The sequence below is a fragment of the Lepidothrix coronata genome, unplaced genomic scaffold, assembly GCF_001604755.1.
Source record: "Lepidothrix coronata isolate B3197 unplaced genomic scaffold, Lepidothrix_coronata-1.0 Scaffold29, whole genome shotgun sequence".
NCBI lineage: Eukaryota > Metazoa > Chordata > Aves > Passeriformes > Pipridae > Lepidothrix > Lepidothrix coronata.
The window spans coordinates 3,383,398-3,410,349 of NW_016690209.1; the positions used below are offsets into that span (position 1 = coordinate 3,383,398).

The 26,952-nt window shown below is 52.2% G+C and overlaps 2 protein-coding genes across 2 annotated transcripts; one reads left to right on the plus strand and one right to left on the minus strand.

Annotated features, from left to right (window-relative positions):
* The first annotated feature begins 8,226 nt into the window (after positions 1–8,226).
* NCL (nucleolin) lies at positions 8,227–16,117 on the plus strand. The gene is made up of 15 exons (XM_017810758.1): positions 8,227–8,310; positions 8,943–9,050; positions 9,631–9,931; positions 10,173–10,322; positions 10,735–10,917; positions 11,127–11,210; positions 11,464–11,599; positions 11,951–12,087; positions 12,553–12,679; positions 12,906–13,039; positions 13,396–13,531; positions 13,644–13,795; positions 14,307–14,433; positions 14,882–15,102; positions 15,364–16,117. The coding sequence occupies exons 1-15, from the start codon at positions 8,293–8,295 to the stop codon at positions 15,438–15,440; spliced, it is 2,091 nt and encodes a 696-aa protein (XP_017666247.1). The 5' UTR covers positions 8,227–8,292; the 3' UTR covers positions 15,441–16,117.
* Positions 16,118–19,811: 3,694 nt separating this feature from the next.
* Positions 19,812–25,835, minus strand: B3GNT7 (UDP-GlcNAc:betaGal beta-1,3-N-acetylglucosaminyltransferase 7). The gene is made up of 2 exons (XM_017810853.1): positions 25,746–25,835; positions 19,812–21,277 (listed from the first exon to the last, which is right to left on the minus strand). The coding sequence occupies exons 1-2, from the start codon at positions 25,754–25,756 to the stop codon at positions 20,077–20,079; spliced, it is 1,212 nt and encodes a 403-aa protein (XP_017666342.1). The 5' UTR covers positions 25,757–25,835; the 3' UTR covers positions 19,812–20,076.
* Positions 25,836–26,952: the final 1,117 nt, after the last annotated feature.

The window sequence follows — 26,952 nt, forward strand, 5'->3', positions numbered from 1 at the left end:
AAGGCCAAGGAAAACCAATTAAAATAGAAAAACCTGGCACCCCTGTAGGCTTTCCATTAAATTTTCCCTTCTGGACCTTTCTCCCAGTGCAATATCCTTTTGCTCCCACAAAGGCTGTGGATTGTCCACTGGGGATGTTTTATCACCTTCAAGGTCTGGACAATGCAGGCCCTGCAGCAGGAAACATTTTATGTGGAGCAGCCTCAGTTTCCCTGGGAGTGATGCCCTGAGCCAGGGCGAGGATGCAGGCACAGGATGAGCCCCAGTGAGGTGGTAGGACTAGTTTGGACGCTCCTCAGCCTAGAGGCACATCTGCACCAATCTCAGCAAGTTTAGGCGTGAGGCTATGAGGCTCAGAGCTCAAATGGTGCTGGGTTTGGCATCCATAGCAGTAATGATTCATTCTGCTCCCCAAAAAGGGTGCAGAGGAAGCACTGTCTGTGCTCCACAGCACAGACCCTGACCTCTGCCCACCACTGCACAGGCACATCCAAAGGCAGACACAGGAACGTGCTTCCCTTACCCTCAGCATTCTCAGGAAATCTATTTCTTTCCCAATATTCCAACAAACCCTTAGCAAGGCTGTTATACACACATATGTACCAACATAGGTGTATTTAGGCTAACTTTAGTTTCATAAAGGCTTTTATAGAGTAAATGCAGCAGCTCACACAGTCAGGGCTGCCTTACCTGGAGAGGTGGGACACAGGGAGCACCAGTACTTCTCCTCCCCTGGCTCAGTCTCTACCTTCAGCCATTTCCAAAAAGCCAGAGGGACCCTCTTCCTCATCCCTGGGCCTGTAGGAAAGCACCTTCTCTTTCTTTCCAGACTTTTTTTTTAAACTCTGTAAAGAAATATACTTAAAGAGGTTCAATTTCAAGCCATGAATCAAATGTTTGGAAGAATTGCAACCTCACGAAGATAAATCAGGCTACAAACAGTGCTCAGAGGTTACTTATGCCATTGAGAATGACTGTAAAAAGCCATACTTTTTCCAATCAACAGCATACCCAGGGAGCCCATCCTCACAGACAAGACAGAAAGTGCCAACTACTTGTAAATTATATTCATGGACCTTTTATGGGGCAGATGCTACATTATTGGACTATGGCAGGGTAGAGAAAGTAATGAAGGCAAATAGTGCAGAGCCGCCAGAAAAACAAATGAAATAAGGGTTTGACAGCATGATCTGTACTTGGTTTTGCTCAAAGAAAATTGCAAGTTCTTTTCATTTTCATGCTGGAGGTCAGGAAGGACTGCATGGGCTCCCTTTATTCTTGGGCAGGGGGTTGCTGACATGAGTTTGAGAGCTTAGATGGAAGTTGTGCCTCTTGTGGATTTTTAAGCTCCAGGTGAGGTGCTGGGGTAATCCAGTGCTGTGGAGGGGCAATGCCTCACTCATGGGTAAGTGGGAAAAAACTCAGCAGGGGATGGTCTTGAGAAGGATGTCCTCCCCCCATGCTGCTGCAGGTCCTTCCTTCCTCCACCTTCTGAAAATGGGCCTTATGCATCCTGCCCGGCAATGGGACATGGGATTCCTGCCATGTGGGCTCTGAAGTCCCTGCAGGGGGTGATGCTGTACAGCCACCATAGCAATCCCCATCCTTCACTGGCTGAGAACCCCTTGGGAAGTGCACAGAAACTGCTGCCATGTTCTGAGGGTCGACACTGCTTTTCCCAGCAAGCAAATCACCCTCTCCAGCTTGGCAGTGCTCACTCAGCCCCACTCTGATGTGCTTAATCCCAGGCAATGTGCAGGCTCTGCCCTGTGCTCCACATCATCTATCATCTGCATAATAAATAAACTAAAGCAGACAGCTAATTACTGGGAATATGGAACCTGGCAGGAGGTGGGCAGACCTTCTCATGCCTTTGCCATGGCTTGTTATAAATGGGTTGTACTGCTCAGAGTTATCTTCCAGATCCCAAGGCTGACAACATCCTAGAGCTGTGCTGGGGGCAGCACTGATGCTTGGAGCCCAGACTCCCATCCCCACTGCCATGGCTGGGGGGAGCCTCCCTGGGGTAGGGGCTGCCTGCCTTCTCCATGGTCCTTCTAGCCCTTCCCTGTTCCCCTGCTCCCCAGGATAAGCTCTTGCTCCTGCAGGTTGTCATGGCACTAATTCATTCAGTCCCTAAGGTTTCACTGCAAGCTCCCATCCCGCGTAACTATCACGTTCCTCGGGAGCAGCTCATGCCCCTTCCTTGCCATGATATAAGCGATTATTAATGCATTAGTGTTGGGCTGCTGAACCATAATGTTTTTATAGTCAATAGCATTAAGCATTTAATTACCCAGTGGGATGAATTGATGGGCTTCTTTCTTTGCTCTACAATTAAAACTAAGCAGGAGAGATGCAGTGTAATTTTCAGTCTGCTTCAAGCTTCCTCTGCCATTTCATACGCAGGGAGAGGAGCTGTTGCCTTGCAAGGGATGGGAAGGAGAGGACTTTCCCCCAAGAAACCATGTTCTCACCTCCCTCCCAGGATGCACATATCATGATCACACGCTTGCCCAGCTTAATGAGACACCACTGAGTCGTTCAGGACCAGGTTTCAGGTCTGACAGCACCAACAGTGGGGATATTATTCCTCTGAGTCTTATTTTTGACTGCGGTTGTAGGAAGTTTCAAAGCAGTGGTTTTAACTCGCATCCTGTCAGTGGGAATTTCTGCAGTGAGAGCTGGTAAGTGAAACAGCCCAATGTACTGCTGGGATGAGGCACAAACAACCCAAGAGTGGTCTGGGCTGGGACAGTACTTTTAGCCCTCCCTTTTGATGGAGTTTGCTGTGGAGGAGAGGCTGGGGCAGATGGAGAGTGAAATCTGGATGGGCTCAGTATCCCTGACTCCTGAGCTCTGACTTCTCCCAGGCTCTCAGGTGGTCTCTACACCTTGACACCTGCACAGGTTGCTTGAGCTCTGCAGGCACAGCCAAGTGCAAAGTGACCCTCTCCACAAAAGCTCAGCTTGTGTCTGGATCTCTCCATGCAACTATGAGAGCCCTCAGGGTGGCTAGTCCCTCCCACTGGCAAGTTGAGGAAAGAGGTTTGCAAACTGCATGGATGGGGCTCAGTAGGCAACTTTAGTTGGGAGAACACAGCACAGCAGCTCCCTGGGGGAATGATACATTTCCCACTAAGCTAAAGAAGCCACCTGGCATGCTTTCCACTGGCACTGATGCCTGTTTTCGAGGGCAGTTTTGGCTCTTGCTCCCTGGCAGAGGCTAGGACACGTTATACTGGGGACATGTGTGCATGTGCGTGTGTGTGGCTCTGCTCTCCCTGGTGGCATTTGGCTCTGTTCTGGTTCTAGAGGTAAGGGGAAGCCCAGGGTTTCCATGCCAATCTGCTCTCTGCCTTCACTGAGTGATGGGTGCATGTGGCTCCCAAGGCAGGGATGAGCTCACCCCCTCGCTCAGATACAAACACAAAAATAAGGGGAGTGGAGAGAGATTCCTGCTTTTCCAGTTCAGACTCAAGATTGAATTTTTTTTGATTGAGAAGTAAAATAAGAAAAAAATTTGCCTGGTTTGGTTTTGCTCCAGGCAGTGTCTGCCTTCTGCTGGCCCCGTGCCTGGGAGCTGCTGTGAAATGGAAATAGCCCAACACAGACCTGGGAGCAGAGAGAGCTTCCAGCAGGTAACGTGTGAGCAGCACGCTCCATGGGGCTGTGCTAAGGGGCAGATGTGCTGAGCCACAGGCAGGGTGCAGATGTTTTACTTGAATGTCTTGACAGTCATCCCTGGGGACCCAGTGCTTGTCTGGATCCCGTTCCCTATTGCCCCAGCTCTAGGAGATAAATAGGATGCACAGAAATGCCTGTGCAAGGAAGAGCTTCCACCTCTGGGCTGTCTCCACAAAGGTCCTGGAAAGCCTTCCCAAGTGCCACAAGGCAATGCAGGGAGATGTGCAGTTGCACAGGACTGTGAGGTGAGCTGGCTGCTGGCCTGGGATTGCTGAACTGGGCTCACAGGCAGGCAGCAAGATCCTGCTGCCAGCTCCAGGCAAGAGGTATTAGGGAGAGGAACTGGACTGCCAGAAGGGTCATCTTACAGGAATTGGCTCCTTCTGGAAATAGAAAAGCCCTTTTTCTCTGCAGGGTACCAGAAAAGACCACTCTGAGGAATACTTGGAGGTCAGGGGTAAGTGCAGCATGTACAAAACTCCCTGTGTGAGTCACCAGGGCGTTTCCTTGTTCATGAACCCCAGGAAATGGCACAGCGATGTGCTGGGTTATCACCTGGCATCTGCTGGAGTGACAACTGGTACCTCTGGCTCCAGGGGCCCATCAATACCTTCAGCATCCCACCTCAAGAAAGGATGGTCTGCAGAGAAGAAATCCCATTCTCTGCCAGGCACTGTCATTCCTGCAGCCTAATGTGTCCCAAGCTGCCCATTCCAAGGCACAGGACGTGTGCTGGTCTGCGGCCACTCAAATTAAATGCCATTCGTCACAGCAAGCCCTGCGCCAACTTCATACTCATCAGCCTTGAGGGCTCTCCTCTTGGCATGGACAGGGGGATAATGAAGAAAAGACTTAATTAGAGTACCACACAAACCCATCTCATTTGATGACCTGCATTAATCAGGGCCTGGGGGTAGTTTTCTCCACCTGACAGGTATTTGAAGTGAGCTGTGCGGTTGGGAAGAGAGAGAACAAGCCCTGAGTGCCTGGTCCTGCTGAGTTACCATCCATCATCTGTGGTACCTGCTGTCATGGGAGCAGCACAATGGGGTGAGATGGGCACTGGTGACAGGGGAAGAGGTTTTGCCAGTGGGACATGGGGATGCTCAAGAGGTTTTAAGCAGCACCTAGACCTGGGATGGGTAAATTTGCTTATTTGGTGGTATTTTTGCTGCCAACTTTGCCATGCCTTAATCCACACTGGGCTACTGCTCAGACCACACAGCCACTGAGCTTCCCTTGCCAGGGAAAGCAAGCTGGGGATGGGGAACTTGGACGCATTCAACGACTTTTTTAGCTCGTTTCACCCCTCTCTGAGCACCCGCGGGGTGTTTGCATGGAGATCCCTGACAGTCTTCCGGCAGCAATTGCCTTCACCAGCCACTTTTCCCTCTCCTGACTGCACTTGGCTACTGCTTATATCTGGTAGGTATCAAACGCGGGGCGCGTCTCAGACTCTTCTCCACATGCCCAGATCTCCTGGGAGTGATACAGTAGGCAGGGCGGGATGTCCGGCTCAGCTGCGCCCACAGAGGCTGTTTCAGGGGGCCGGGTAACCCCGCGGGCTCCCACCCGGGACAGGCGCTGCAGCCTTTTGTCACCATCTAGTGGAAACACGCAGCCGCGACCAGGCACTGGTTGAACAGGACGTTTGGGGACACTCACTCCCCTCACCTGTGGTTCCTGTGGGGATCCCCCCGAGCTGGTCACCCATTTTTCATGGCTTTTGGGGAGGCCGTTTTGCCTCGCAGCCCAGCTTCCCCTCAGCCCTTGGCAGCAGCAGCTGGGTAAGGTGTCTCCAGTGCTGCCAGGCTTGGGAGAAGCATAGAGGATGAGTCTCTGCTGTACCAGAAACTGCAAATCCATGGCAAATCCCTCCTGGGGTCTCCACTAAACCAGTTAAATTCCCTTTAACTGTGGAATTAGATCAACGCTCCCAAGCTGCAGACATGCTGCAACAAGAGACAGCCATAAAAGGACCTAAAGTATATTTACTGCACAAATAGAGCTGTTAAACCTGCTCTTTTGGCCAAATTACCCTTCATTGATGCTGCTCTGCAGACCTCCCTTGGCTCTGAAATTTCTGGCAGTGCCTGCAGAGGAGCGGGGCTGTGCTGTGCCACTGGGCCAGCCTTGCAATGTGGTGTGTTCCCAAAACAAGGCTGGCCTTGCTCCCCTCCAGCATCCTCCTGCCCCCTGCTAGGGCTGCCTGGAGGTCCTGACCACAGGTAGGATACAGGCCCAGCCTAAGTGTTGGAATCTGCAATGCCCTGGCTACCTTCCTCCCTGCAGCATCCCAGGCCCTTTATGGCCACAACAGCAGCTGGCAGGTTTGGGCCATATCCAGACCTGTTCAATGGTGCATGGATTAACACAACACTGTAGGCAGAGTTGGTTCTCACTCCTCTGCATGGGGGTGCTGTGCTCCTTTCCCTGAACATCGGGTCCTGCTGCACCCTCAGAGATGCCAGTGCCAAGGACAACCTTCCAGCACGCTGCTGGGAAAAGAGCTGGAGCACAGGCCATACAGAGATGTCCCTTGCCAGGGCTGGGAACTGAGACTGGTCAGCTTCCAGCCCAGCTCTCCACTGATCCCACCACTGGCACTGTGTTATTAGACACACGCAGTGCCCCAGCAGCCAAAACTGCCCCTGGCTGGAGCAACAGTTGTCCCTTTCTCATGCTCCCGCAGCATGGGGAGGAGCCAGGGCCAGGCCCAGCACTGGCAGCAGAGCTGTACAGGCAATCATAGTAGGGGATTTTGTTGCTCTACATGGATGGCAAGGAAAGTGCAATCAGCTCTTGCTTCAGACAGATAAAAACGCCCTCCAGGTCTCTCTGTCCTCTGTCTCCATCACTCTGCAATCCCTCGGGCCACCCTGGGTCTGTGTCACTTCTTCCCCCAGCCACTTAGGGACAGCTCCTGCAGCACACAGTGGGACACGAGCCAGGGGTGGCTATTTCATGTGCAGAGTCCAGCTGCCCTACACAAAGGGTTTTCCCAGCTGGGATCCCATCTGCCTGCATATGTGACCAGGGCTGGGACATGGGCAGTCTCCCCTCTGTTCCAGCTCCCTCCCTCCTCGTACTAGCTGATGGTGGCAGGCTCTTCACAGGCTGGCTTGCTCCTGGAGAGGCAGGCTGATCCCATCACCTCTTTGTTAGCAGGTGCCTTCAGCCATAACTCTGCCTGCCTGGAAACTGCCTCTCCTTGCCCAGCAGAGTAGAAAGAGGCACTAGGACAGCCTAGGAGCCAGTAATATTGGCTCATCCACAGTGTGTCCCTTGCTTTCAGGTGGCACTGAGCAACCCAGGGGTATCCCCTCAAGGCCATCAGGGCCATGGAGGTCTGCATTCTTTGATAATCTGCATTTTTTTTCTTTAGGTCTCATTAGGATTTTGTGTTCCCCAAGTCAGGGGCTTCTCTCAAGCAGGCCCTGGAAGGGCAAGCTGGTATAGTCACACATGCCCGAGTCAGGAGACCCCAGGAGCTGGCTGGACACTCAGTATGAAGTGGGAGGGGAGGTAAGGCAGTGGGGAATCCCCATCAAAGGAGGACACTCCAGTCCAGGGGGAACACAGGCAGGGGTAACGCAGCACTCAGCTCTGCCAGCACACGAGCAAGTTAAACAGGAGCACCGGGGGTCATTCCTATCCTGACTTTACAACCACCGGGGTAAAACTCCACAGGATGAATCCTGGTATCTTCTTCCAATGACTGAATTCAAAAGCATTCATCGGGCAAGCACGGGCTTATTTTTTTCTCCAGCTTTGTGCCTTTTCTCCCTGACGGGAGAGGTGGAGGGTGGCAGCTGCAAGGTGCTCCTGTGCCAACTGCAGCAGCTGTACACTGACCAGTTCCTGCGGATTCTTCTTCCTGAGGGCCGGCAGAGGATGCCCGCGGGAGAGCGGAGCGGGGCTGGCAGATGCAGCGCTGGGGAGACCCCAGCCCCAAAGAATAAGGCGAAAGTGTGCTCGAGCAGGGTTCCAGTGTTCCCGGGCGCCGCGCTGCCGCAGGGCCAGCCGTGGAGGGCGGGGATTCCCGGGGGATTCCCGGGGGGTTGGGGACCCCCGGTACCCCGGCCCTGCCGCACACGTGGCTGCGCCCGCCACGTGCTCTCCCGCGAGCGCGGCCACGCCCCCCCTGCCGGGGCCCCACCGCCCAATCAACGCGCAGGCGCCGCGCTGCCTCCCCCCCATTGGCCGGCGCCCATTCCCCCCGGGCGGGCGGTGCGTCCCCCGCCCGCGCCCCCCGCCCCGCAGCCCCGCTGCTGTAACGCGCCCTCCCGTTGGCCGATGGCAGGGCGCCGGCCATTGGCGGAGGGGCTCGAGGGGCGGAGGGCGGGGATTGGCCGGGCGGCGCGGCGCTAGCGGCGATTGGCCCGTGTGGGGGCGGCGGGGGCGGGGCCTGGCGCGGGGTGAGCAAAGGGGGCGGAAGGGGCGCGCTCTCGCTCTTTCGTGTCAGTGCCCGGCCCGGCCGCCCGCGCGTCCCCGCCGCTCCCGCCGCGCCACCGGCACCGCTCCCGCCGCGCCGCCGGCACCGCCCGCCCCGCGCTCTGCACAGCCCCGGCCGCCGCCCCTGCGCCGCCAGGCACTGCCGCCATCATGGTGAAGATCGCCAAGGTGAGGGCGCGCCGCCGGGGCGCAGCCGGCCGGGCGGGGGAGCGGGGCGGCCACCGCCGTGGCGTGGCGGGTAGGGATGGGGATGGGATGGGGAAGCAGGGAGGGAGCCGGGCCGCCTTCCCGTCTCTGTTCGCTCGGGCCGCGCGGCGGGTCCGGGCCTGCTCGGCCTCGCCGTGAAGATGGCGGCGAGGGGAGGGGCCGCGGCCCCGGAGGGAGCGGTTTCGAGCCCCCCCCGTCCCGCTCCGCTCCGAGCGGCGGTCGCCAGCGGGGGCGCGGGGCTGGAGGGTCGGGTCGGTGATGGGGGGGGACCCGTGTGTGTGAGGGACGGGGGGGGGAGCACCGCGTGTAAGGGCGCGCGGGACGGGGGGGCGGGGCTACGTCACCGCGCGGCCACGTGGGGCGCGGGAACTGCGCGCACGTGGGAGCGGCCCCCGGACCCCCCGCAACACCGAAAGGGCCCCGCACACCGACCGTGGGAGACCCCCGGACCGCCATCCCCCGTTACCCCGGGGCGGCCCCTTGAGCGCCGCAGGGGCGGGCGGGGCGGCCACGTGGTTGGGACAATTGTCCGCCGGAGCGCGGGCGGCCAAGGTGTGCACGGAGCTAAACGTGCTGCCCGCGCTCTCTTTCAGACCCCGAAGAACCAGATCAAACAGAAGAAAATGGCTCCTCCTCCGAAAAAGTTCGAGGAGAGCGAGGAGGAAGAGTCCTCTGACCTAGACGAAAGCAGCGGAGAAGAGGTGATGGATCTATAGATAAAAGTCGGAAGGATGCACGTGTTACAAAAGTGTCATGGGGCCTATGGGTTACACTGTGGCAAAATGAACATTAATAAACAATCGGTGTCTGTCAGTTAACTGTGGCTAAAAAATAAAGTGAATTTTATGAGGCAAAAGCAATAGGGAGGAAAACTAGCTTAGAAATGTAACAAAGTCTGTACTTCCAAGCTTTGGAAGGACTGCTGGGGTCTCAAAGCTGTCCTAAAGCTGATGAGCAAGTAGGTAAATATTAACTCTTGTAGAGCACGAATTATTTTCAACTCTAGGAGTTTCAACCTATTAAATGCTAATAGAGATCACTGGTCTTGCTTCAGGGCCAGGAAATTTGGAGGGGCTTGAATGTTACATAAATAATCTGTTAAAAGCATGGAAAATGTGGGTTTGGTCTTTATTAATTCAAAAGGATGTGCAATTAAGGTAACTTAACAGAAACTGTCAGAAGGTGATGCTTTAGATTGCAGTTGCTGTATGTTTGTCTGATATTGAAGTAATTGTGGCTTAAAGGGGCAGCATAAGAGTCTTACACTAATGTGCCTTTCAGATGATCCCTCAGAAGAAACCACAAAAAGTAGCTGTTACCCCAGCCAAGAAGGTTGCTACCCCTGCAAAGAAGGTTGCTACTCCTGCGAAAAAGGCAATTACACCTGCAAAGAAGGCTGTGCCTACTCCACAGCCCAAAAAGGCTGTTGCTCCATCACCTAAAAAGGCAGCTGTCCTAACCAAAGGAGCAAAAAACGGAAAGAATGCCAAGAAGCAAGAGAGTGAGGAGGAGGATGACGACGAAGATGATGACGAAGATGAGGAGGATGATGAGGAGGAGGATGAAGAGGAAGAAGATTCTGGTAAATTACTTTGGAAATATGCATTGATCCTTGTATAAGTTGTGGGAGAGGTGGGGAATCAGTGAAGTCTGGAGGAGAACTTGGGCTGCAGCTGCATTACACACAGCCCGTGAAGCACCTCCTAGTTTCCTGACCGTTCTTTGCTGAACTTTGTAAAAATCTTGTGAAACAAAATACTTTTTACCCATATCACTCAGTCTTCCAGCCTTGATAATAAAGACTTGTTGTACTCTTGATGCAGATGAGGAAGAGGAACCACCAATGCCTGTGAAGCCTGCTGCCAAAAAGCCTGCAGCAGTACCAGCCAAAAAGCCTGCAGTTGTGCCAGCAAAGCAGGAATCTGAAGAGGAGGATGAAGAGGATGATGAGGAAGATGATGAAGAAGATGATGGTATGTGGGATTTAGGGAAATTTTGTCTGACTCTTAAAAAAGGGTGGGTAACTAATAAACACTTATAGGGAGCCTGGGGAGGGGAGTAACTTAATGAATTAGTGGGAATGATGCAGTGTGTGCCCATCTGGTTTTAGCTGGTTGATGTTGTCCATGTGGCTGAATGGGTGTTAGTTTATCCCTATTAGTAAAACTTCTGACTTTTGGTGAAAGGGTATTATTTTTTAATGCAATAAAACTTTAGGGGGAGAGGCAGCTTTTATAAACAATAACTATCAAACTTCTTTCTTGAGAACAAACAAACTTAAGGAGGTGTGAGAAACACTACTTTGCTTCACAGAATTTTCTTTTCTTAGTCTCAAAAGAGGCTTAATCTGAAACTGACTGAAATACTGTGCTTAACTTGTTTCAGAGTCTGAAGATGAAGCCATGGACACAGCCCCTGTTCCAGTGAAGAAAACCACTCCAGCCAAGGCCACACCAGTGAAAGCCAAGGCAGACTCTGAAGATGAGGAAGATGATGATGAGGAAGACGATGAAGAGGATGATGAGGATGATGAAGAGGAGGATGCTGAGGAGGAAAGTGAGGATGAAAGTGAGTTTAAATGCTTTTGAGATCATAACTACTCAATAACAGGAAGGATGGCTGAACAAAAATTTTGTCCCGTCTTTTGGGCTGAGGAGCAGTTGTTCTATGACAAGAAGTCTTGTGTATGACTGGTGTAAAGTTTAATGCTCCTGTGTTGATTCTGTATAGGAAAAAGTTCTGTATTTTTCAGTGTTGTTGTTTGTTCTCTGTCACAGAACCTGTCAAGGAAGCACCTGGAAAGAGGAAGAAAGAAATGGCCAATAAAAGTGCACCAGAGGCCAAGAAGAAGAAAACAGATGGTAAGTGGTGTGGGATCATCATACTTTTTTGATGGACTGAGATTGGACTGCTGGGTGAGGAACAGAACTGTGAAGAGCCAGAATGCCAGGGGTGGGGTTTCCCGGCACAAATGATGATCATAAGGGACTTAATACTGACACATGATGTCACTTTTGAGCAGAAGCTGATGTGCTGAAGTTGTCTGGAGTCTGGCTCCCAGTTGTTAAAAAAACTGCCTTAAAAAACCCCACTTTATTATCTTTTTATTTAAAGGGCCTGTGTCAGCTTTCTCCCTCTTCGTGGGAAATTTGGTCTGCACCAAGGAGTTTGAAGAGCTGAAGGCTGGCATCAGAGAATTCTTTGGGAAGAAGAATATTGAAGTTTTAGATGTCAGAATTGGTGCTTCCAAGTGAGTTCATCAGCAGAATTCTGCTGCTTATTTCTTCTAATTGGCAGTAATTTGTTTAGAGGGGTGCAAGTGTGCTCATGCTGATTGCCTTCAAGATGGTTTGCTTGGTAGTGTATGAAGGAGGTACAGTACTGATAAGGGTTTAATACTTTGCCTGGTGTGCAGCTATGTCAGAGTGTCTTCCTAAAGGGAGAGCTGCCACTGCAGAGCTGTTCTCTTAGGTGGAACAGGTAGCACTTAATTTATTACAGTCAAACTTGACCAGTGGAAACCCCTGGGTTTGAGTTTCTGTTTGTGGTCTTTGCTGCCAGAGGGAGATCAGTTGAGATATTAAGGCTACTGTTGTTTCAGGCGGTTTGGCTATGTGGACTTCTCATCTGCTGAAGATCTGGATAAAGCTCTCCAAATGAATGGAAAGAAGTTAATGGGTTCAGAAATCAAACTGGAAAAAGCAAAGAGCAAGGAAACTATGAAAGAAAATAAGAAAGGTATGGGCAATAACTTTGCATACCTGTGTACATCAAAGAAGAGTTGTTACAATGGGAGCTCGGAGCAGGCTTGGGGTATTACTGATGCCTGCTTTTCTACTCTGTTATGGCAGATCTTCGTGCTCTGGCCTCTACGTAGTAAAGTTTCTCAAATGCTAACATGTAGATATGTAAGTTCAGACTGGAATATCTGCAAATGTGGTCCCAAGAAATAGTACATAGTGGGATGACTTTGAAGGAAATGTGTTACCTTTAAAGCTTTAGGACCTGTTTCCTGACCTTGATGCCCTTAAAAGAAGTTCAATGGCAGCATCGTTAACTTTCATAATAGTTGCTTTTGCAGCTTCTGAAAATGTGAATACTTGCTGTGGTTTATTTTCTGCTAGATAACTTGCTGGCAGTGGCAGTGGAGAAGAGGAGGGATTTTTTGCTGGTGACCTGAAAGTAACTTTTCTCTCTTTGCAGAGAGAGATGCCAGAACACTGTTTTTGAAGAACCTGCCCTACCGTGTAACCGAGGATGAAATCAAGGAGGTGTTTGAAAATGCAGCAGAAGTCCGGATAGTACTGAACAAGGATGGAAGCAGCAGAGGGTGTGTAGCTGAGAGGACTGTTGGATGTTTGCTGTTCCTTTGACTCTTGGTGTATTTTGATAAGCTTGTGTGTCCTTTAGCTGCCTTAAAGGAACCTGCTGCATTAGGTATACTGAAAAGGCTACTTTTTGCAGCATTTTTTTTCCACATCCTTTCCCCCTCCCCATTCATGAGCTTTGTCATTTCCAGAAGGAGACATTTGCTTACATTCTTTCTTGTGCTGTAGGATGGCCTATGTTGAATTTAAAACAGAAGCTGAGGCAAACAAAGCTCTGGAGGAGAAGCAGGGCACGGAGATTGAGGGTCGTGCTGTGATCATTGACTTCACTGGTGAGAAGAGCCAGCAAGAACATCAGAAAGGTACTTTTCCAGACTGATAACATGCATACAAATGACATTCAGGATTTAAGTCCACTTGTTTCAGAAGTTTTCTGTGGGTATGGCAACTTTAAGCACTGCAAGAAAACTAAGGTATCAGGAAGGGCCCTTTTACCTGACTTGTGCTCTGCATCCTATGCATTTTATGTCTCTACTGCATGTTTCAGACAAGGTGGGTCAGCAGATCTAGGTGACCAAAACAGGGTTGGATTTGGCTTTGTGCCTCACCTTGAGACAAGGAGAAGGCAACAACTACTCACCCTTAGACAGGGTCTGGTAGCAAGAGGAAGAGAGCTCTCCTCCAAACCTGCACTTACAGAACTGACTTTTCCCCATAGGAGGTGGAGAGAGGGAGTCAAAGACCCTAATTGTCAACAACCTCTCGTACGCCGCTACAGAAGAGACGCTCCAAGAACTGTTTAAGAAAGCTTCTTCCATCAAGCTGCCACAGAACAACCAGGGCAGGTCTAAAGGGTATGTTGTGCCTTTCTCCTGCTTCCCCCCCCCCCGGCTGGCATTGTGAATGACTTGCCTTCAGATACTCCCTGTTGCTCCCAGGCTGACTGAAATCTTCCTCTCCATATAGATATGCGTTCGTAGATTTTCCCACAACTGAGGATGCCAGGGAGGCATTGAATTCCTATAACAACACAGAGGTTGAAGGCAGAACAATCAGACTGGAGTTCAGTGCACCATCATGGCAGAAAGGGAACACAAACGCACGAGGAGGATTCAGTCGTAAGTGTTGCATGCTTGATCGTGAAACAGCTGTGTCGGGAGGGCAACAGTCAGGCAAACTTGGGGCTGTTTTAAAACAAAAAACTGTGCCAATGGAGTGAAAGATCTGCATTGTAAGTGAGTGTGCTGGATATGATGACTGATTATCTGAATTGCTGATGAAACTGTTGTCAAATTCCTCTAGATAGTCAAGTGCTGATCCAGCAGTGTCTGTACAGTTAGTTGTTATCGCTGTTGATAAGATGCAGGCATCTATTTTACAAAATGGGGGAGCGGGAAGAATTTATTTTGACAGTATCAGGTTGGCGAATGGAAATCCTTTGATGTCAGTTTTTAACTACAGTCTTGGAAGAGTTTTCATGGGTTTGAGGTGCCTGAGGTGTTACTTGAAAACAGCCCCGTCATCCCTGGGAGCTGTTCTGCGAGCCAGTAGCACAAGCTGGATGTGATAAGAAGCTAAAGGTTGCCTTGTTCAGGTTGAATGACCTGTGAATATATTCCTTTTCCATAGAGCAAAGCAAAACGTTGTTTGTCAGAGGCCTTTCTGAGGACACCACGGAAGAGACGCTAAGAGAATCATTTGAAGGCTCTATAAGTGCAAGAATAGTCACAGACAGAGACACTGGATCATCTAAAGGGTATGTTAAACATCCCCTGGGATCAGTTCAGGTGCTGCAAAGCACCTCACACTGATCTGTGCAGTGGGGGAGGTTCTCATGCTCACATGGGTAATTGTGTGAAACAACTAAATTGGGTGGAAGCAGAGAATGTGCTCAGAGCTTTGGGGCCTGTTCATGGAGTGCAGCACATGCTCACTTCTCACCTCTTCTCAATGAGCTCCTTCCTGCCAACAAATCCATGGCAGCTGATGGATTCGCACGAGAAGGATATGAACTGTTCAGTACTGGCAAACTCACAGTGGGGATCCATCGACTGTGATTAGCCACTGCTGTCCTACACATGACATGTCTGTGAGATGCAGAAGTGCCAGTGTTTGTTTCTGAAGGGATTGCTGTCGGGTACCTGAAGGTGGTGCTGCAGCTCGCAGAGTGTGGCTGACTGTCATTCTTGTAACCTGTTCTCTAGGTTTGGATTTGTGGACTTCAGCTCTGCAGAAGATGCCAAAGCAGCTAAAGAAGCCATGGAAGACGGGGAGATAGATGGCAACAAAGTGATCCTCGATTTTGCCAAGCCAAAGGGTGACTTCCAGCGTGGCGGCGGATTTGGCGGTCGTGGCGGCAGAGGAGGCGGCCGAGGAGGAAGAGGTGGATTTGGTGGTAGAGGTGGTGGCAGAGGTGGATTTGGAGGTAAGAGGAGGCAAATGCTTTTTTTTCTGAGGGGGTGTGCTCAGAAATTAACCTAAGGCCATTCTTGGGATTATGATGTGGGGCTACCACAGAGCAATGGATTTGAATTTATTTTCTATTCTATGCCAGGATGGCTTTGGAAGGGCCAGTGGTATATATTACATATATCTATAAAATGTATATATGTGTGCATATATATATATATACACATCATATATATTGTACCTCTAACTCTGTTTTTTGCAATAATTTTCTTTTTAGGTAGAGGTGGCTTCCGAGGAGGCAGAGGAGGAGGTGGAGATCACAAGCCACAAGGAAAAAAGATAAAGTTTGAATAAACTTCCCCTTTCCTTCCCCTTCTTCTGCTCTCCGAGACTATATGAAAGGACTCCGGGGGTTTTTATTCTCCTTTGATCTTGGCGGAGCCTTCGGAGGACATTCCAAGAAGCGAAGCAGTACTGTGAGCCACTTGGAAAATACTAATTTTCATTTCAAGGAAGCGAGAGCAAGCCATTTTGACTGCTTGCCTGTTCAAAGGAACTTTTTAAAAAAAAACCACAAGTGATAGATGTGGGAATTTACCCCTTGTCTGTGAGTTGTCTTGAATTTATAATGTTTTACCATGTACAAATTTTTTTTTTCCTATAAACTTCTGTAGCATTTTTGCTGTAAAAATGCAGAATGTTTTATCATTTGTGCTTCAGCACCCTGTCTTGGACAGATTAAAGGACCTAAACTGGTTCGTGTTACTTCTGTGCCACTAGATGAAGCCAGGCTGGGAGAAAGAGACTGTCTATAGCCTTCCCTCTCTTGTATTGAGGTCATTAGTGTCACAGCAGCAGCTTCTGTCCTGCTTTGCTTGAGCTTGTGTCAGCTCCCAGCTGTGTGTGTGTGCTGTGTTAGAGTGCTTGCAGGAAGAAGGGCAGAAGAATAGGATTGCCAAGGTAAGCTCTGTGACCACAACCATGTTTTATTTTTTTTAACTAAAGATGCTGTGATGGTGCTTAGTAGCCAATTGCTCTTTTACATTCTTTTTAAAAAATGAGTAAATCAATCTTGTACTAAGGCCCTGCAGCTCAATTGCTCCATTCTGCAGGCATTTCCTCTTGTGTATCATTCCAAATTGTCTCCTCTTGAGTTGTCCCTAAGTATGAAGCAAATACATTGAAATAGGAGGTCGGGGTAAGTAACTGCTTACACACAGGCCTTCTACTGTTCTTCAGGCTGGGTCAGGGTGACTGCCTGGGGATGATGGAGCTCAGTGGCAGTGGTGACCGCCCAGTTTCTCTAGCCAGGCACTTCTGTACGCGGGCACAGAAAGCAGGGCTGTGCCTTCCTGGGCGCAGGGACCCGCAGGCTCAAATGTCAATGGCCTGTGCCCTGCTAAAAGGTCCTGCCCTGGGCTTTGGCATTCCAGCCACGTTCCGATGACCTTCATCGCAGGCTCTGGCTGCAGTTACAGACTGTTCCACCCTCCAGGCCCGTTGTACCAGCGCTGGGAACTTGCAGAGCCCTTGCAGCCCTTCTTGGCTTCCCAACGTTGAGCCCTGGGGGAGCAGGGATTCCCTGTGACTTTAATGTTTCATGTTAACCAGTGGGGGGGGCGGTCGGGAGGGTTAGAGATTTTATGTGTTCTGTGTGTTTCGCGTCTTCGCTCCCCCCCCTTGCCCGAGGCTCCCCCGGCCCTTTGGAATCGGCCATTTTGGAGCCGCGCGCGCGCCCCGCCGGCAAATGGTCGGAGGGCGGGTCCGGCCGCCAGGGGGCAGCACCCGCCCGCTGTTCCCGCCGGGACTCGTCCCTCAGGACACACCGGCTCGTACACCGGGATATGGGCCTGCGCCCACTCCAGCACCCTGGGATGCTGGCTGGAGCATTCCCTCGCACCCTAGTACCCTGCAGTGGAGTCCCATAGTGGGACATGACAGCTTGGGGTCACACTGGAGCAGGAAAGGGCAGGACCACCCACAAGTGTACCTGCCTTTTGTCCCCACGTGTGCAATTTTTGATGCGGCTCCAGTGGCAGGTGGCCCAGCCTACCAAGTCCACCATGTCCTGGTCTGCTTTGCTGACCTCTCATCACCATGTGGAGCAGCCAAGCTGGGAGCCAGCTCTGGAAACTGAGCCCCCAGTGCCCTACAGGCTCACCTGTGGCTTTCCTCCTCTTTGCCCCAGCCAGGTTCAAACCTGATGTGGGTTTGTCCCTGCAGACGCAGCTCACTCTGCTCTGGGGTCACTGCTGCCCCTTGGCATACATGCCCCACTGCCCTGTGACCAGGGCTTGTGTCACCTTGTGGTGGAGCTTTGGTTGGGGCAGAGGGGCAGTGAGGAAGGTCTTGCCGTGGGGAGGGTGGTGGACACAGGAGGTGTCAATCTCCTTCAGCATGAGGAGAGGGTGTTCAACAAAACGGGTGAGTTTCCAACCCTTATGAAGTGACCCTTGTCATAGAGGTCAAGATGAGAAGCTCCTCACTGCAGGGCACCAAGAGGATCCAAAGTTTAGCTGGGTTTGAAATGGAGGTGGAGGAGTGCGTGAAAGAGAAAATACCTGCTGGCCTTGTAAACTCCATGCCAGGCTCCAGGAAGCTGTGCCAAACTGGAACAGAGCAGCTACAGTCCCCAGATGTCCAATCCAAGCAGTTTTGTCACTGTAGCCCATTGCTAGGTTTTGTTCCCAGCAGAAACCCACTAGTAATAACAGGATCTGAGGGCTTGTAGGATTTTTTTCTTCCTCTTTTAACCTTTATTTAGAAACTAGAATATTCACCAAAATCTACAAGGTTTCTCTGTACAGGTCCCACCAGGTGAAGAACAACACTGAGAGGTGTCTGCACACAGCCCTTGCTCCCTGTACACATTGCTACAAAGAGCAAGAGCCAACCCTGCATACAGGATAAATAAACTGCCCAAAGTACTGTACCTGACATAAATTATGGAGGTGTCAATTTGGAAAGTATTTCTGAACTCACTCCCAGTGGAAGGAGGGAGGAGAGGGGAAAGGAAAAGAGCGTTGTGTGCTGCCTAACCTATACAGGCACCAAAAATGCCCTCGGGGCTCTGCCCTGCACTGCTGGCACTTGCCCCAGGGACAGGGTGAGTGCATCGTACATCAAATTTCACAGTATCACTGCCAGCCAAGCCCTGGGCAGCACTGGCTCTTGCTCTTTCTCCTCTTCAAATCTGCAGACAGGGACATTTGCCTAGAGTGGCGTGGCTTGGTGTGAAGTGCCTTTTTGACTGGTTTATGACCTTTTTTAATTCATTTTCTAACCTGGGCAACATAGAGACTTGGAGTAAACGAAACAGGCCCATTTCCAAAACACATTAGGAAAAAGAAAGAAGGAAAAAAAAAAGGCACTGCACAGGGGGACCTTTGAGGTAGTCAAAAGTTTTTCCTTTCAATGTCTGGCACCAGAGAGGGAGAGAGTGAGTGCACCTGTGCCTGCATTTTGCTGTGCATGGTCAGGGCCAGGGATGTGGCTGTGCTTGTCCACCCCGTGCAGGGACATCTGAGTGTGCAGACCCTGTGCCTGGGAGCTGGCACAGCCCTACCCATGCACATGTGTCACTTTGCTTTGCTCATACCTGCAGTCGGTTGCTGGAGAACATCCATGGCCCTCTCGTGGGTTGTCTCTCTGTGTTGGGGGTTTCCATCACAGCAGCTGACCCAGGGCTCCCCTCAAGAGCCTGTGGCCCTTCCAGCCATAAAAAGGGCCATGTCTCATGACACAACTCCCTGTTGTGCTCCTGCACCTCATCCTGTAGCATAAACACTGCAACAACCCTGAGAAGAGCAGATGTGGTGTGAAACGCCAGCCCTCCTTTACCTTGTCCCCTTGGACCCTGCTCCATGTGCTGGGGAGGACCAGTGCTCCCCAGTCCACCCTGGAGCATCACAGTTGCTGCCAAACCAGGGCTAAGCCTGAAGCAGCCATGGATGGAGCCTTTGGGGGCTGTTGTCCCCCTCCAACCAAACCCACCAGGCAGCCCTGCTGCAAGGAGAGGGTCTCCCCAGAGGAAACCCCCAGGATGCCTGCACCCAAGCTGAGGTCCCAGGTGTAACAAACCCCCAGGCCACTCTAGCTGGGGGCCACCAAGTTTCTCTGCCACTTAGTGGGCCACAGGCAAGGACAGTCTGCCTGGTCTCTTCTCTTTCCTGCCAGGAGGATCAAATCCCTAAGGAATTTCAGCTGGGTGCATTCCTCTGAGGGCATGCACAGCAAGACCACAAAGGGTCACTGGGGCCCCCCACCATCGCCTGGGGCCCTCTTATAGGGACAAAGATCCTGGTGCCCCAACTGCCATGCTGAAATCCTAAGGGGACCCAGGGCTGCTGAGGGCCAGCCTCGGAGGAGAGCCCCTTCCCCCAGCTGCATGTGGGGACACAGAGAGGATTTTGATGGGGATGAACCCAATGTGCACAGGGTCAAGGTCACTGAAACCTTGCATGGAGGAGAAATTTGAGATAACAAATAAAATCCCTTGATTTTTGTGTTGTGGGGGGCTGATGCACTTGCGATCAGCTGAACTCCCTCTGAGCAGCTTCCCTGGATAGCCAGACTTGAACACCTCCAAAAATGTGCCACATCCCTCCCTGCCTCCCCGACTCCTTCATTTATCACACTCCTGTGAAGGAGGTGCTTAAAGCAATGCACAAACCTCTGTGCCTTCTCTCTCTCTCTCTCTCTTTCCATTTCGTGCTTGATTTGTCATGTTGTTATTTTTTTTCTTTTTTTTTTTCAGCAACCCCCAACCCAGCTGGAGATAAGCGAACCACAATACAGTACAGGAACAAACACTATCACAAACCCTGCCCGCGAGCCAAACCCTGCCCGCGAGTGCAAAGTCTCTGCCCTCCTCGCCCTGGAGGGAGATGCCCCCGAAGGACTCATGTGCCACCAGCAGAGGCTCACCCCATTCTGGAGCAGGGATCAGCTGTCCCAGCCCCTCCAGTCCCAGCTCTCCAGAGAGACTGAGCTAAAGGACATTGAGTTTTCTTGAGCATGTCAAGTTACTGTGGACCAAGTTCCACATTTGGAGCAACTCTGGAGGCAGCAGTTTATGAACCACCAACATACTCCGGAAAAAACATGGCTCCTTGTTCATCTTGCTGTTCTTGTTCTTCACAATGCCAAAAGTTTTGAAGCCCTCATGTCCAACAGGTGATACTTTAAGGAGCTCCAAGCACATCCCTAGGAAGACATCGTCAATGGGGTACAGCTCCAGCATCTCCGAGGTCTTGTGCAGCTTCTTGGCCAGGGGTCCATCCATGATGAAGCCCCCACCCCCTGCATAGGGTGGATAGATGTTTTTGTTGTAGAGGGCACTGGGGATGTAGTACTTGTTCTCCTTCTTACGGATTGGCCTGGCCTTGTGGAGGACATCCCCCACAAAGAGGTCCTCTCCCTCCTTCTTGTCCTCCAGGAACTCCAGGATGTTGCTGGGACTCACAAACACATCGTCATCACCTTTGAAGATGAAGCGGACGTTGTCACAGTAGATGTTGAACCACTTCAGGAAATGGACCTCTTTGAGGGTGAGGTTGAAGAAGCTGTCCAGGAAATTCCACTGCAAGATGTCGCCATAGATGTGGTTCTCGTAATCCAGCAGTTTCTGGTAGTTGGCTCTCTCCTCCTCCTTGGAAGCCGTGCCCAGCAAGAACAGTGTCCTGATCCTCTTGCCCTCCACCTCCTTCTCCTGGCCCCAGGTCCTCCGGATGGCCTCGCGGCGGTCGTGCTGTGTGATGATGGACTTGACCACGATGAGCAGGTAAACGTCCCCATTGCACTTCTCCGGGTGGTTGATCAGCATGGGGAAGTATCGGCAGTGCCGATAGAGCAGGAACTGCTGGAAGTTTGGCTCCAGCCCCTTGAACCAGTCCACCTTGCTGAAGTTCTGGTTGGCTGAGCAGTTGGTAGTGGTGACATCCCAGGATTTTGTTTGCTTTGCTGTCACGCTCTCCTCCTTCACAGGAGCTTTCTCCTTCTTGGTCTTCCAGAAGGTGCTGGTGATGGAGAAGGCGTTGTCTCTCTTCTGTGTTTTCAGAGGTTCTGGAGGGGGCAGGTCTTTTTGCTGCTGGCCCTGCATGAACTGGTTGGGGGCCATTCCTCGCTGCAGCACCGTCACCGTAATAACCAGCAAGAAGGAGAGACAAACCGTTTTGTAGATGGTCTTCTTCCTAAAGGTACGAGATGGGGGGTTAAGGAGAGGAAACTGCAGGCTGCAAGAGACCTGTTTGCAAAAGGACCTCCTGGAGAGGTCATGGGATACTCATAATCTGTGTCCCATCATCTTTTGATGAGCAGAAGCCTCATGGAAAGAGCTGTGGGACACCTTCACACATGTTCTTCCCACCTGCATCCCACTTGTGGGGTGGCTCTGGGGCCACACATAACTGCAGGGACAGGCTCAAGGCGTGTGGCAGGTGACTGCAGAGTCATCTGATAACCCCAGTGCAAAGAGCTGGGAAGGGTTCACGGGGAAAAAAAAATGGGCTGAGAAGGATGAAGTCAGGGTGAGAGTTTTTTGGCAAGGCAGCCGTTTTGGAGAAAAGTCTCAAGGGAAACCTCTGTTTCAGCCATCTGAAACTTGCAGTTTAGGACAAGAGCAGAAGAGAATTATCTTTTCCACAGAAGCATTAGCTACAAGACACAGACATACTGCCCACGGCCCTAGACTGGCAACACTGAGAAACCAGAGCTGGGAAGACCACGAGAGTCAACATGAAACTGGCATTATTATTCCTTTCCAAAATGGCACATCAGGACAAAAAAAGAAGCCAAACTTCAAGATTCAGTGGGGAAAAGACATCCCTAACCCTGTAATCACCTTGGGAACCAGCATTTCTGGGGGCACTGCTGGGCATTTTGGCCAGCTCTTGGGTCCCACTGCTTCCTTTGTGGTGATAAGGAGCAGTGGACTCAGGGCAGATAGGGGGACAGATTTTCTCAGCCTGCAGCAAAACAGGTGTCTGCATGTCCAAGGTGTGTAGAGGACTGGGTAGATCAAACCCAGCCCCTTGTGGGGTCATCCTGCTGCTCTCCCTCACTGCAGACCCATCTCCCAGGGAAGCTGCTGGCTCATGGGACAAACCCTGGACAGAACTCATGGGGGGATTGAGCAGGATCCTCCTGAGGTCCTTGGGACAGTGGGAAGGCTGCACTCAGAGATTACTGAAGCACAAAGTCCCCCCAACCCGCTTTTCCACATAGGTAAAGGTGGGTTTCTCTTCCCACTTCTTCAGAGGAGAGGAACTGCTCTCTCTGCCCATCTGAGCTATGCTGCTCCCAAATGCTTGGCTCCCCTCCACATCTGGCATATCTGCACCAATTCTGTCCCGCCGAAGTCCTGTGCAAGTGAGCCATCTCCCTATGCAAATGAGCACTGGGCATGGGGGGATGGCAGCTGACCTCCTCGTGCCCACTCCTGACAGCTTCCTAAAGGCAATCCCATCTCTGCTCCAACTCGCTTTCCCTGCCGGTGGGTGAAAGGGACCTTGGCTGGGGAGCTGAAGGAGACAGACATGGCACTGGTCTTGTGAATCCCATGAGCCTGTCCTCTTGGTGACAGAAGCATGTCCCAGCCTGGGTGATACCAGCTGGGGACAGCCCTCAGTCTCCCACTCCAGAGAGCCAGAAAGATCCAAAATCATCTCTCACAGGCAAATGGCACCTTCACTTTGGGACAGTCCAGAGAAGGAGCTTGGGGCTGGAAGTGAAAACATTTAACCCAAGTATTTTACCTAGATAGCCAAAAAAACAAAAAAGCCATGAAACTCCTGGACCTGGGGGCCTGAATGGGATCAGCACCACCAGGAAGCTGCTGGGGCTTTGGGCCACAGGCTGCACCAAAGCACCTGCTTGGTGGGACACCCTGTAGCCCCTCAGGCTCCCTGGGACAGGGGTCAGCATTGTCCTTGGGGACTTCAGTAACCCTTAAATGCAGGAACCCCAAATGGGAACCACAGGAACTGGGAGCTTTCAGGAGCTCCTGTCTCTGGCTTCGCCCTGAAGTACAAAGAACTTTTGAGCCCCACGTTGTCGTGGGAAAACTGTGATCACTAGTGTGAGAGCGAGCGTGGAAATAAGTAATTACGGGTAAATGGATAGATATTCCCCATCCGGTTTTATATGTGGCCACTCATCTGAGACTGATGAGGGAGCAGTTCTGATTAGATCTCACCATTCTCTTAACCCTCTCCAGCCCTTCCCGCACAGCTTTGAGCTTGTTCTTAGAAATCCTTCAGTTCCAATACAATTTCACTCCAAGCACAGCCAAGCAATGTTTAAAACCTCTCATCAGTATCCCACCACTGCCACAAAAATAACCCTGGTCACCCCTGTATAGTAACTCTATTTGCATCAATCCCACCCTGACAAACTAGCCTTACTCCCATCCCATCTCATCTCATCCCATTCTATCCCATCCTGTCCCATCCCATCCTCACACTCCCCACCACTCCAAGGACAACAAGTGATAAAATACCCAAACTGAAGGATGGCCAAAGGTTCACCAGAAGCCAAAGGCAGGGAATTACTGCTATAATTTTTAAAAATTTGCATAGGTAGGGCTGTCACTAACTGGCAGGGATGGGTCCTAGTCTTGGCAGACTCTGCCTAACAGAGAGAAGCTACATGGATCCACTCACCCCCCTTCACCCTCCTTGGGTCCAGGCAGAAGATCAGACCCGGGGCTGAGGGGAGACCTCTGGTGTTTAGTAAGAGGTGAAGAGTCAGGTGGCTTGGGTACAACCGAGGTGTTGCACAACAGCACAGAAACTTATTCCTCCTTCCTTCAGAGGACACCGTTTCCCAGCTCTCACCAGTGCAATGTACAATTCCTGCTTTATTACAAGAACCTATTTGGCATTTTTCCTACAGGTCTGACTGCAAACCACGGGGTACCACCAGGTCCAGCAGGAACAGGGGCCCCATAGCCACTTCTCCCCTGCAGAAATCCCATCCCTGCACTGTCAGGAAAGCGTAAGGGGTTAGGGGGACCCTGAGCAACAACCTCCGGAGATTGCCACATTGAACTGAGGATTTGGGGGGCAAAAGAGTGAGAATAATATGCACATCTTTTCTGATCTTAAGTCTTTCTCTATGGTCTCCTCAGCTGGGAAGTACTTCAAGAGGGGAGAAACCAGGTCCTGTTTTCTGGAGATGCCAAGAACCACCACATTGTCAAAGGGCTTTGGGTTTGCTGCCATTACAGAGAAGACACCCTGCTGAGCCCCAGGACCCTGCTTTGGGGCACAGCCCCCATCCAGTCCCCAGCAGCATCCCAAGGAGTTGGGGACACCCAGCGCTGCAGGGCCTGAGGGCAGCAGCCACCCGGAGGGCTCCCATCTGTGCCAACCAGAACCGACTACCCCAACTGCTGGTATGGGTGCCACTGAGAGAGCTTTGAAAGGATCCCAGCCTGGTCCTTTTCATCCATCAGGAAAACTCTAAAACCCCCTGTGAGGTGGCTGCACCAGCAGGCAATTAAATGTAAATCCCAAATTAGAGGTGAGCAGTTTCCCTTTCAGGTGTTGATGATGGAGGGCAGACGATGCCCCCCCCCCCGGAGACTGGGGCTCTCTAACCCCATCCCATCTCACTTTGGATTCACATGAAAACCTCTTTGATCCGCCAGCACTTTCTATTTATTAGGCTGGGGTTTTTTTCTGGCCCCTCAATTAGATCCAGTCACTAGAGGCATGGCCAGTATAGAGCCTTGTCTGTTGGCAGTGCCAAGGACTGGAAGAGAGAATCTTATCTAGGGACACATACTGGGCAGAAAGCACCCAAATGTCCCCAGAAGTAGCCTGTGCCAGCCAGGTGGAAGCACCAAGCAGGGCCCCAGTTCCCAACGGTTTTCCCCAATGCCAGGGTGCCCAGAGACGTGTCCCCTCCTTATAAAAGCCGTCTGGTTTAAACAGAAAGCAGTACAAACGCAGGTTTGGAAAACAGGCAAGAGCCGAAATCCCGGCTGTTTCCGACGCCGAGGGCATCTGCCCCCGGGCTAGCACTGCTCTGGGACAGGGACCCCACGGGGCAGGGCTGGTGGCCCTGCTCTCCCCGGCCCCACCACACAAACCAGCCCTTCCCAGGGAAAGGCTGGAAAAGGCATCCCCAGGGATGGGGGACACCAACCACCCGCCTCTGCCCGGTGCCCCTGTCCTGGCTCCCGGCGGGCCGGGATGTACCACGGGATGGAGAGAGATTTGTGTAGGCAGCGGACAGCCCAGAAAGCCTTCCCCAGGATACTGGGCCCGGGAGACCCCACCTGAGAGCCCCCGCAGAGCCCTCGCTCCTGGGATGAGGACAGACGATCAGGGGACAAAGGATAAACGCCATCCTTAGTCGCTTCCCCATTCCCACCCTCCCCACCGAAGCTGCCCCTTCCCAGCCAGCCACCCCTGGGGCACCCCTCGAGAAGGACCCAGTGGAGAGGGGACCGGGCGACTCTCCAGAGGGAGCCGGCGGAGAGGGGACTCGCAGTCCCGCGGCTCCGGGCAGGATGCGGCGCCGGGACGGCGGTGCCGGGCTGCGGGAGCGGAGGACACTCGGCAGGACGGCGGAGCAGGGGACAGCGGGACTCAGTCCGTGCTGGAGCGGGGCAGGAGCGGAGCTCGGGCTCCCCGCTACCCGGAGATCACTCACCACTGGAACATGCTGGGAGTGGGACGGGGCGGCCGCTCCGCTGCTGGCCGGGCTGCCCGCGGTCCGGGCGCTTCTCTGCCCTCTTCCTCCTCCTCCTCTTCTTTTTTTTTTTTCCTACTTTTTCCCTTTTCCCTCCCCTTGCTCTCCGAGGTGGAGCCAAGAGGGATGGCAGACCAGGTAGGTTAACTCTTGCCCTGCCCCTCAGTCCCCGCCCCTCCGCCCCGGTCGCTCCAGCAGGCAGAGACCTCCCCAGTGTTGCCCGGGGAACGTGTTGAAGGGTGACTGCCCACACGTTCCCCTGGGGACCCTCCCCGCTGCTGATGGGACACCCACCGGGAGCTGGGAGCTCGGGGGGGTCCCAGCCCGGCCCCGCGGGCACAGTGACCTCTTCGGGGTGCTGTAGCTCTGTCCCAGAGCCTTTAGTGCAAAGGAGCCCAGTTATGGGAAGGGCATCCCAGTAGTCACCTGGAGAGGTGGTTTTGGCAGTTGGGATCTCTGGAAATGCCATATGGGTCTTTTCTAACCACCACCCAACACGGACCACTCACTTTGGGATAAATCTCAAAAGGGAGCTAGGGCTTAACACCCTAGTTTCTCATAGCAGCTTTGCTTCTGTGCACAGTGTGGTTTGGCGTCTCTGGGGCAATGGAGCCACACATCTTGCCTTGGATCCCCACATCTCCTGGGACCCACCCTTCTCCCAAGACTCACATCTCACTCAGGATCCACACCTTGTCAGGGACCAACACTCTGCCCAGGACTCCCATCTCATCAAGCACCCACACTCTGTCCAGGACCCAAAAATCTCCGAGGACCCACATCTCCCCTAGGGGTGTAGGGAGTCAAGAGGAAGAGTTGCTGCAGCAGGAAGGTGCCTGTTTGGCATGCCAGGACCTCTCATGGGTAAAATTTCCAACAGCACCACAAACAGGTGAGATGTCCTTCCTGTTCCCTCAGCCCTGGTTTGGGTGCAATTTCACCAGCATTTCTGCTACAGCCATGTCAGTATGGGACTCCCCGTTGACCATTGAGAAGCAGATTTATGATCTTCCTTTCCTCTTAAATGTAGCATTTCAGTTGAAGATCTTTGTCAGCCATAAAAATTGGTCCCCATAATTTCTGATATCTGCCTTTTTTGTCACCTTCCCAATCCCACCAGCTTCTCATGACCACCATGAAGCCAGGATGGGAAACCTGCAGGAAATCC

Bases quoted from the DNA above. Each gene is read 5' to 3' on its own strand.
- NCL (XM_017810758.1), top strand. The intron at 12,088-12,552 runs GTATGGGCAATA...CTCTCTTTGCAG, and splicing joins TATGAAAGAAAATAAGAAAG to AGAGAGATGCCAGAACACTG. The intron at 12,680-12,905 runs GTGTGTAGCTGA...CTTGTGCTGTAG, and splicing joins AAGGATGGAAGCAGCAGAGG to GATGGCCTATGTTGAATTTA.